This window comes from Magallana gigas, chromosome 2, assembly GCF_963853765.1.
Source record: "Magallana gigas chromosome 2, xbMagGiga1.1, whole genome shotgun sequence".
Lineage (NCBI taxonomy): Eukaryota > Metazoa > Mollusca > Bivalvia > Ostreida > Ostreidae > Magallana > Magallana gigas.
In genome coordinates this window covers 43,257,592-43,269,261 of record NC_088854.1, presented here as the reverse complement: position 1 = coordinate 43,269,261, position 11,670 = coordinate 43,257,592, and the positions used below count along the sequence as shown (strand labels likewise).

Below are 11,670 nucleotides of genomic sequence, written 5' to 3'. Positions count from 1 at the left end.
CTTATATTTTATTTTTCCATTTTTAATGTTTAAAATGGATAATATGGGTATTTTTAATGCTTGGTCAAAATTTGAAAGTCAGATACTGAGTTTTAAGCAAGACAGAGCTAGAGTTCTTTGATTTGTTAACAAAGCTCAAGCCTTGTTAATGTTTACATAAGTGTTTTATTTGTATAAGTTTTAATTAAATGTTGCATCTTCCATTGATTAGATATTTTATAATCACATTGAATAGGTTTGCCTTGTTTCCCACGAGTTAGTATGTCAAAGAAATGGTAATTCATTTGTAAACAAATATAAGACTCGAGCTCTGTTTACATAACAATCAGTTCTTACCTTTGTATCTCTCTTATAACTTAAATTCTAACATTCAAATTTTGGTCAAAATGTGCAAATAAACCATTTTATATATATAAAAAATTTTGTTCTAAAATCGTGTCGAAGTCCCTTTAAAATGCGTAGAATTCATTGTGTTATTGCTAATATAAGTACAATGTATACGTAATAAGGATTTGACGATATATCACGAAAAGGTTATTTGTACATGAATTCAGGCAGGTATCGCCAATGACAGTTATAAAAATACTCACACAAGATGTCTTTTTCGGATGCGTACACAGGTACTTGCTTCACGTCATGAACTTTGAGGTAATCAAAATAGATGTGAAGTTCTATAAAGTTTTCCCTATAAAACGAAATTGCATATTGATTTTATAGAGCATGGTCGATATCAATTATTAATGATATGCAATCGTTAATGACTTGAAAAGTGCTGTCATCCTTAAACTTTATTGTTCTCCTTTGAGAGTTGAAAGGCAGACATGTCAGTTATCCCCCCCCCCTTTCAGAAAATCCAGAGGGAGACATGATGATGAGAATTTTTCTTTTAAATGGTCTTTTGTTTGCTTGTTACCTTATTAAGCAAATAGAATTGCATGACGACATCAATATTGAATGCAGCAATAAATTTATCCTGAAGATGAAAAACAAAACTGTTCAAATACAGAGAGTGAATTACTTGACATATTGTTTCGAGAATCCAAATCTACCATCCAAAAAGGCGGCTGCTTCCTCTGACGGGTACAGAGCAGTGGAGACTTTGACGTCATAAGTTGTCTGTTGACATGGCTGCGGACAATTACAAGATTTGGCTATACTTGGAACCGTCGTGTCTGTTTCAAAACGTACAAAGACTTTGATAGAGCTCAAAAGCTGAAAGAGCTTTCCCATTCAAATTTACACTCGCTGGTTATAAGTATGGGTTTAGGTATCTCACTCCTCACGTTTTGATTTCATAGCACAGGTGATCACTATATTTTGAATGAATATGATTTTATTTATCTAATCACCACAGAAAGATCAATATTTCATAATTACACAACGTTTATAAAGATAAAGAAAATTCATATGAATTAAAGAAACAACAAAGTTTTTTGGGGAACTATTTTTTTTATGCTGAAGGTTTTTTTAGACGAAATTGACAGAAACAAGCAAGTTTATAAATTTTCAATATACAAGTACTTTTCTTTTCATTATACTTTATTCATTATTCACAATTTTGACAGTTGATAGGTTTGTAACATATTCTATAGGTACTGTGTGACTTGTTTAAAATTTAACCATGAGAAGGTTATAGACGTTTAGCGTAAAATCTTGTATATAAAATGTCCAAAAAAATTTAAGCCAAATTTTTCGAGAATTTTACCTTTGAAGCCCTTTATCTAAAAATCACTGACACATATTTTTATTATGTTTAAATGATACTGAATACATATTAAGGCAAACTGGATAAATCTTATAAAAATTCTTTGTTTTCAAAAAGTTTTTATTCGAAATCAAGTTTATGCAGCCTCATGCATAATTTTTTCGTAATCCCTCTATTTAGTGTGACCACTAGGCATGTTTAAAAACAATATTTGAAGATATAAGTTTGCTTAATCTATGGTGGCATAGATCTGCCACCACTTGTCAGATAATTATGTTAACTTCTCATATGATAATGTCGACTTGTCAGATATTTATGTCAACTTGTCAACTCTTTATGTTGACTTGTCAGAAGATAACCATAGTGACTAGAAACTCAATATTTTGTTGTCAAAGCGTGTTAGTGCCACTAACGACCATTTGCTTGTCATCATAATATTATATAAGTCGACAAAAATATCTGACATGTTTACATAATCATCTGACAAGTCGAAATAAAGATCTGACAAGTGAACATAATTATCTGACAGAAAAAATAATATGGCCACTGATATCGACCATGCTCTATAAAATCAATATGCAATTTCGTTTTATAGGGAAAACTTTATAGAACTTCACATCTATTTTGATTACCTCAAAGTTCATGACGTGAAGCAAGTACCTGTGTACGCATCCGAAAAAGACATCTTGTGTGAGTATTTTTATAACTGTCATTGGCGATACCTGCCTGTATGGTGGCATAGATCTGCCACCACTTGTCAGATAATTATGTCGACTTGTCAGATGATCATGTCGACTTGTCAGATGATTATATCGACTTGTCAGATATTAATGTCAACTTCTCAGATCTTTATGTTAACATGTCAGAAAATAACCATATTGACTAGAAAATCAATATTTTGATGTTAAAGCTTTTTAGTGCCACTAACTGCCATTTACTTGGCATCATAATATCTGACAGGTCGACATAAAGATCTGACAAGTTAACATAATTATTTGACAAGCCGACATAAAGATCTGACAAGTTAACATAATATATCTGACAGAAAAAATATTATGGCCACTAGTTTAAAGAAAATTATCATTCATATTGTAAGTCGACTTGTCAGATAATAATGTTGTCTTGTCAGATGTTATGTCGTCCTGTCAAATAATTATGTCGACTTGTCCGATAATTTTGTCGACTTGTCAAATAATTATATCGACTTAAAAGATGATTATGTCGACTTGTTAGATCGTTATGTCAACTTTTCAGAAAATATTATTTCAAATTGATTGCACAAATTAGGCCTGGAAAGTATGGTGGCATAGATCTGCCACCACTTGTCAGATAGTTATGTCGACTTGTCAGATGATTATGTCGACTTGTCAGATATGTATGTCAACTTGTCAGATCTTTATGTTGACTTGTCAGAAAATAACCATATTGACTAGAAACTCAATATTTGTTGTTGAAGCGTGTTATTGCCACTAACTGCCATTAAGTTGACATCATAATATCTGACAAGTCGACATAAAGATCTGACAAGTTAACATAATTATCTGACCCAAAAAAATAGTATGGCCACTAATTTAAAGAAAATTATCATTCATATTATAAGTCGACTTGTCAGATAATGATGTTGACTTGTCATATGTTATGTCGTCTTGTCAAATAATGATGTCGACTTATCAAATAATTATGTCGACTTGTCAAATAATTATGTCGACTTAAAAGATGCTAATGTCGACTTCTCAGATCCTTATGACGACTTGCCAGAAAATATTATTTCAACTTGATGGCACGAATTGGGCGTGGAAAGGTAATATAGGTTAAATTTTTAAACACGTGGATAAGTGACAAGTCGACTTAAAGAACTGACAAGTCCACATAATTATCTGACAAGTCGACATCAAGATCTGACAAGTCGACATAATTATCTGACAAGTGGTGGCAGATCTATGCCACCATAGGAAAGGTTAAAAGTGTTGAATTCTTAAACACGTGAATTAGTGACAAGTCGACTTAAAGAATTGACAAGTAAACATAATTATCTGACAAGTCGACATCAAGATCTGACAAGTCGACATATTTATCTGACAAGTGGGGGCAGATCTATGCCAGTGTTGAATTCTTAAACACGTGAATTAGTGACAAGTCGACTTAAAGAATTGACAAGTAAACATAATTATCTGACAAGTCGACATCAAGATCTGACAAGTCGACATATTTATCTGACAAGTGGGGGCAGATCTATGCCACCATATTAATATAAAAAAACTGACAACAAATCCCAATCAGGTTAAAGTTGCATTTAAGGTTCAAAAAGGTCAAATTAAATGGGACACATCTCAGAGAGATGAATACTGCATGACCCCCCATTATCTTCGTATTTTTAAAAGTATATTTTGTTTACTGATTTCAATGATATACATTTCAAGAAATCTTGATACAACAACATTGAGGAGTGGGGTATCTTAAAGAGGTATTTCAATTTTTTATTATCTTTGAATTTTTAGTAATTTAAGTTTTGGTTACAACGCGCTTTCTAATTGGCTAAAAATTTAATTTATATCGTATAAAGAACGTTGCCTACGTTATAGTAAGACTAACGTCAAAACGTATTAATCCACCTGAAGTTTCGTTTGAATTTTGTACAAGTTTACCCCAGTTTAAAGGTCAAACGACCTTTCTTTTATTATAAGCAATGAATTCAATATTTATTAGTTTTATACGATATAATATGGTTTGGAGCAGTTAACGCTTTTTTGTATACCGCTTCGCGATTTATTTAAAGCGTAAAATGCCCCAAACTATTTTATATCGTATAAAACTAATATATATATATAGAACTTATTCCTTAATTATAACTAAATTTTAGTCGGTTATAATTTTCCAGAAAATGCATTATATCGAAAAAGGGAGAGAACTTCACATAGAATCTTACTTTGTTGGAAACTTCTGTTAAAATAGCACTGGTAGTATTGGTAATGGGAACAAATGGTGTAATTTCCTACTGAAAGAAAAAGTGTAATGAAGCATTTAATTTACACCCACAACGGAAATTACTTATATTCCTTATCATGATGTTTCGGCTATTGTTTCATCAATCATTGAGAATGTTTTGATATATAATGAAATTAAAGTTGTTACATGTATACATTATGTGTACTAGTGAATAAATTGCGAGATAATGATGAATAGTTCAGAGGAATATTTCCATAGAATATCAAAGATCAAAGAAGTTTTGTTTAAACTATTCAATGCCACCGAGTTTTATTCTATATTAAAATATGAAACGGCACTGATTACATATTTAATATTTGATGCAACTTTATTTGGTTGAAGAGACAAACTTCCGAAGAAAAATATCAACAAAAAGTTCGGATAATGATATATTCTAATATTCGAATAACAAAAATGTATGACACGCCAAATTTACAAAAATGTGCTACACATAGTTTCCCATTTGATGAATTGGGTTTATAGTTTACGAACTGCAAACTTAAGTTAACGATTCGTTAACTATACTTTTCATCTGTAAAACTATATTTAACGGTTGTAAAAATAGTGAACAAATGTTAATCTAAGTCTATATGTCTGCAAATTACATTATGTTCTATAGATTTTGCTGATGAATAAGATTCACACCTGTAAACTATAATTTACAATCGTTAACTATAGTTTAGAGTTGTTAATCATAGTTTCGCAATCGTGAAACTATATTTATGATAAAAAATATGTTTTGTCATCGCAAATGGTTGTTTGCAGTGTATTTAATTATAGTTTTACACTTCTGAAACATAGATGATCGTGTTAACTATGATTTACAGATGTGAATATAGATTATCGTCGTTAACAATAGTTCTTTGTCTGTAAACTATAGTTTACAACCGTTAAACCTAGTTTAAAGACTGTGAAACTATGATTAGCCCATTTTTGTGAATTTGGCGTGCCATAAAAATGAGATATACATTAACACATAAAACTAATAATTTTGAATAGTTAGAAAATCTGACATGGATGTTTCTTGTAAAACCTTTTATGTTCGAACGGTAGTAATTTGTGTTGTTATATTAATGTACACCTAAATATCATTATTCACAAGTTAAGAAAATCAGTTTTCCCAAATCTTTGCATTGCACCTTAACACTGATTTGAAAATATCATCTTATCAATGCATAAAATTTTAGAAACGTTCGACTATCTGACAAATTTTGCAGCCAACTTAAAAAAATACTTCATTTTTTGAATCCTAAAAATAAATATCCGTTACGTCACTGAAGTTTTTTTTAAATAAGGATTAGCAACCTAATAAGAACGATTACAAAAATACTTGACCTATGGTCCCAAGTTGGACGCAACCACAGAGCTGGTATATGATATCAGCTTCACACTTTTTTTGGCATGCATTGATGCTGTACGGAGAAGGATGTACAGGGTTAACGAACTCATCAGAGGCTGTGTCCAAGCAGTACTCATCACCAAAGGCTTTATAGGGTGTACCAAGATAGGAATGCTGCGGAAAGAATTAAAATTTCTTTGCTCTATAGTTCACTTTTTCTAATGTTTCAAGTTCAGACTACTCAGCATGTATCAGTGCTACTTTCATCGTTTGTTTAAATAGAAATCTTGTAATGATAAAATGTCAGAATACTCTGTATATACAAGAGCTTTCCTTTCATTCTTTTCTTTAAATCTTACAGTTGTCTTTGAAATTGTTGCCAGTGCCATTCTTCCTGGTGGGACGAGGAATCCATTTACTTCTATTGCTGGATGTTCATTTGGATCATGTACAGTTGCCTTCAAATCATACATATCAACAATTTATCATCAAGAAGAACAAATGTTAGTGCATAATTGTTTTGTACTTGTATATGTATAAACGTTCTTTACTTTAAATCCGTTGCTGCAGTCTATACTTTGATAGTTCTGGTCGTTGTTCACGTTCAAAAGGGCAATGAAGTTCATGGAGTTTCCAGTAGAGGTCGTAGTGACTGATCCATCAGCGTTCCACGTGTAACACATTCCATATTTGGTAACTTTCTCTTTTACATCACCTGTTACATCTAGCCTGTCAAATGTAACACTCCTAATGACCTGCGATTTGTCCAAAGCTTCGTAGACAATGTCACTTCTGGTCCTTGGTCTGAAATACCCGTTGTCACGGTAATAAGGGTCTGTCCAATTGATTTCACCAACTAATGAGCTCAGGCGGGAGATAGCCATATGATAGTCATTGTCTCTGGGGTCGGGAGCAACCTTTGATCTGTTGTGGGGACTCATATTACAAAATGTAACGGCCGGGAACTCGATGGAAGAAACCCTTTTTACGGAGGCCGATGTCATGAATGGATATTGTTTGAATATTATCCATTCTTCATGAAGGAGGTAAACAAGATATCCAAAGGAGAATCCAAAAGCAACAAACCAGATTAACCTGAAGCAACAAGAGGATAGTATATAGACATTAGAAAAGATAATACAGACACAATCAACCACCTATAAAGCACCAACTTGTTTTAAATTTTGTGTTACAACGATTTTCCGATGGAAATCTAAACCAGTCTACATGTAGTAATTGAAATGTTCTTAATTGCAAGATGCTTTGAAGGCCGGGGGTCAATTTACCTTTTGATTTCGCATTTCTAGAAGAATTGAAGTTTTAATCTAAGTTAAAGTTTCATGTCTTAAGGTTATGCCTTTCATAATGAGGGCGAGGTTTGACAATAATAAACGGTCTTAACGAGCGAACAGAGACAAAGTGGTTGAATTGTCCCCTGAATGATATGCATGGGATTATGAATAATCAATGGTAAAGTAGACATGCATCAATGCATTTTATGATTTTAAAAGCATGCATCAATTTTGCATCATTTTAGGTACTAGTAAGTCATTTAAGACTTTAACTTTTGACATCTATACAACGTCATATTTTTATAAAGATCAACTGTCCTTTTTTTCCGCAAGGGTAATGAAATTTACAATTTAGGCATATCTGATTTTTGTATATAAATCTTAATGTATATATGTATATAAATACATCCACCAAGTATGATTCCCTCTATTTCTTACGGAAATTGAATTACAGGTATTTTATCGCTCTATAGTAACTAACAGGACTGGAATCTACACGATTTAGTTCTAACCAGTTTATCGATTGGTCGAAAACTTCAGCTATCTAAGAAAAATCCAGGACTACACAAAATATTCATGACGATGACAGACTCAAATTCCCATAAAAAACGACTTGACTATTTCTTCTATCCAACGTATCGATGTATATTAACAATAATAAAGTTCCTTTTACTTACTCTTTACGATTAATTAATTGATTTGTAAGAGAAAGATGTAAATTTATATAAACAATAAAATGCTTTCTTTCATAAATCATGCGGGCTACGAAGGTAACCATCATTGCAGAAAAAATTAACAAAACCCGCCAGCGCGGATTTTGTATTTTTTTTTCTGTAATGTCGCAACCATAACATCCCCCATAATCGCCAAAGAAAACATATTATTCTTTAAATAAACTCTTTTTTAAAATATGACCGATCTTATAACTTTTTATTTTACGATTTAAATACTAGTATGGAACATATGGCTCTGTGATATTGTGCAACTGGGAAGTAATTGAAAGGGTACATATTTTAATTTTCCTTAACCTATAACAGAACCTGAAAAAATATATTAGTTTAAAGTTAAAATGCAAAATCTGATATTGATTCTTAAATAATTAATAAAGATGGATTACAATAGATCAATGCCATCAAGTAATATTCTAGATACTTTAGTAATCAAACGAGGTTATTGAAATGCTTTAGGAAGTCATTTCTAATGATCAAATAAAATTTGAGAGTCAGTTGTAGAGTTATAAGCAAGATACAGGGATCACAATTTTTTGTCATATAAACAAGACTCGTGCCCTGTTTTTGTTAACATAAGTTTAATACCAGAAAAAAGTCTTTTTCAAGCTGATTTGTCTATCTCCTTATTCGTTTTAAGCATAAATAAACAGGCAAAATTAATAAAAGTGTTTCTCTTGGAAATGCTTATGTATTATATTTATGGAAAAATTTGGTTGACAAAAAAGTCTTTTTCAAGCTGATTTGTCTATCTCCTTATTCTCCATAAATAAACAGTTCCTCTCGTTTAACACATTTATTTTAAGTCTAAAACTTCAACATTCAAGATGTAAACAAAAGCTTGTTAAATAAATAAAAATTAAATTAAAATAAAAGCAAATTAGTCAAAACGCGTTCCTGGACACCCGTTCTGGAAAATAAATTCTTTCGATCAAAGCTAAAATTGCATCAAATTGTTCCACTTTATTAAATAACTTAATTAGTCAAATCGCGTTCTGAAAAGTTTGCTAGCTTTATCTATCGAAACTAAAATCGCGCATTCAAGAAACGAATTGCTTTATTTCATTTATTCAGCATTCGTCAAATCTTAACTTTTGTGTACAATCCAAGTACGCTCCTCATAAATATATTCACTGTTAACGTAATCATTCAATATTATTTCATTGCAGGTACATGTATTTATTTTAATGCTCACTCCCATTGAATTGGATCCTCCATTTTGAAGCGTGTCCACCACCCTATTCTAATTTTTGCTATTTCGATCTGATTTGTATAATATAAGAAGGTTTTTGAATAATTATACAATACACTGTAATAACTTATGAGGTACAAGTAAATTAAAAATTCAACTACAGATCACGTGTTGAATTACCAAAAGTGTAAGCTGTTACTCTGGGGCAGGCATTTTTTAGTCAATTGGCAAAAAGTCTTAATTTATTAGTATTGATGTATGGGTAGCTGTAAAGGTAAATAAGACGTTGGTGATAAAAGGTATCCTACTTTGTAGAAACGTTGTGTAAAGCTTCTATGTTTTTAAAAAATTGTTCGTTTTGCATCAGCGTCTTTTTTATCCTTTCCGCCGCCAATGAATATGAATTTTTAAAAAGAATTCAAGAAAGTTTAATAAAAATTCATTTGGATAACACAACATAACATTCTGTCTGCATAACTAAATTTTAGAGAGAGGATTTCAAATTCTTTTAAGTGTTGTTTTTTACTAAATAATGCAAATTTATGTCTATTAATCCATTTAATTTTAATTTCTACATATAAAACAGGGCCTACAAAATATGACTCAACTATATCGCATATCAAATATATAGTGCATCTAAAATTTATTTAAAATTGCATTATTTTTATCACTTTTCAATGTAAAATACTTTGCAAAAACATATTTCCCCGAAAAAGTTATTTTTTAATTGATTTTAGAAGGAAAATATGTATGAATGTTGAGCATTAATTACTTTATAATCTTTCCTCGTGAATTAAATCAATAAAAGTTTACCTGTTTTTAAAAAAATAATTATCATATGTGCCATGAACTTAAAACATGAGAAGTGGGATACCTTAAAACATCTTAGTTTTTCATTATCCAAAAAGATTCTTTACATTTCAGTCACATGACACCATCCAATAAAGTTAAACTAAATTAGTTCAGCCTGGGTATGTAAAGATTTTGGAGAAATAAACACTTGCCAAAATGGTTACGTATATCTTAAGATAAACATTTCATTAATATTCAAGGGTATCAATTTTCGTGGATAAAGTTAAAATCACAGTTTCAAAGATACGTAAACTCGTGGGCAATGACCCTATCAATACAACATGTTAAAAGAAATTGCACTTCAATTAACATTTAATTTCAAGGATGAATTTATAAACGAAATCCACGAAAATTGGTCTTCAACGAATATTGATGAAACCACAGAATACGAAAAAATGTTTAAAATATTATAGGGTGTATTATTACCTAATCAAAGAAATTTTGCTGTTTTATTAACTGCCGGTCAATAGACTGCGATCTATTAGACCGCCGGTCAATAGACTTCGATCTATTGGACCGCCGGTCAATAGACTGTGATCTATTGGACCGGCAACCTATTTCAGAACGCGGATATGTTAATGTTACATCCTTTCGATAGTTCTCAGGGAATGTATATTCCTTTACTTGGACGTTGTTTTTAGTACTTGATGAAACCAAATTCAATGTTATCAAAATGGAGTATCAAATAATCAACAGTTTTAAAGCTTTATATAAATTGTAAACCCCGAAAACTAAAAAAGGAATTAGGTAATAAAACAATTATTTAATGCTTGAACAGTCAATAGACCCGAATTTTTCCCTTGGTGCAGAGAACAGCTCAGTATGATCTGTTGCCCTCGGCCGTTGGCCTCGGGCAATAGATCATACTGAGCTGTTCCCTGCACCTCGGGAAAAATATTCTGGTCTATTGACTGCTCAAGCATTAAATAATTGTATATTACAAAAGTAGGTACCCGGTAACTATCCTGAAATATGAAGATTACAGATTAAATCTCTAAAATTAAATATGATTACTATCATTAACTTATCAAGGAGTAATCATTATTTTTATTAACAAAAAGTCAAAGGAATATACTAGTACCCTGTACAAAAGAATTTTTTTCATTAATGAATTCAGTTTAAGTTTTAAAAAACACACATCATACATTAGAACAGACAATAGCGAAACCACAGAATGTTTATACGTACCCTCGGAAGCAGTGTGTCAGTGAAACATGACCAATGCCATGCAACGTGCAACTCTCTTTAAAATTGCACCATAAGTCCACGAAAGTCGTTTTTTTCTCCTTCTTCTCCTTCGAATTCGCTTCTTTTAATTCCATTTTGCCAGTCACACCAAACTTGCCCATACGCCTAAGAAAAACCTTGCAGAAATTTTATCATTAATACAATTTACCAACAGTAGTTTTGATTTTTGCGCTGTGCTTTTGTTTATTTAGTCATTTTAAATGGTTACCTATCAGTTAGTTCGGGTCAGCGTCATTGATGAACAATATCTAGACAACATTAACGGTTTAATTCATCATTTAAAAGTATTTGTACCATTCTCTACAGCACTTCGAGAGATTGAGAGAGAT

At 31.5% G+C, this 11,670-nt stretch overlaps 1 protein-coding gene across 2 annotated transcripts in view; it reads right to left on the bottom strand.

The window, feature by feature from the left end:
• The window catches only part of LOC105327962 (acid-sensing ion channel 3), a 12,792-nt gene extending 1,122 nt beyond the window's left edge, over positions 1-11,670 (bottom strand). The window contains exons 1-7 of one of the 2 annotated variants that reach the window (XM_034445262.2): positions 11,282-11,670; positions 6,581-7,124; positions 6,389-6,487; positions 6,026-6,203; positions 4,632-4,700; positions 1,019-1,172; positions 591-685 (exon numbers count right to left, since the gene is read on the bottom strand). In XM_034445262.2, coding sequence (XP_034301153.2) covers positions 591-685; positions 1,019-1,172; positions 4,632-4,700; positions 6,026-6,203; positions 6,389-6,487; positions 6,581-7,124; positions 11,282-11,442 — 1,300 coding nt within the window. In that variant the 5' untranslated portion in view covers positions 11,443-11,670. The remainder of the gene's footprint in view (positions 1-590; positions 686-1,018; positions 1,173-4,631; positions 4,701-6,025; positions 6,204-6,388; positions 6,488-6,580; positions 7,125-11,281) is intronic. The other variant, XM_034445263.2, reaches the window with a different exon arrangement.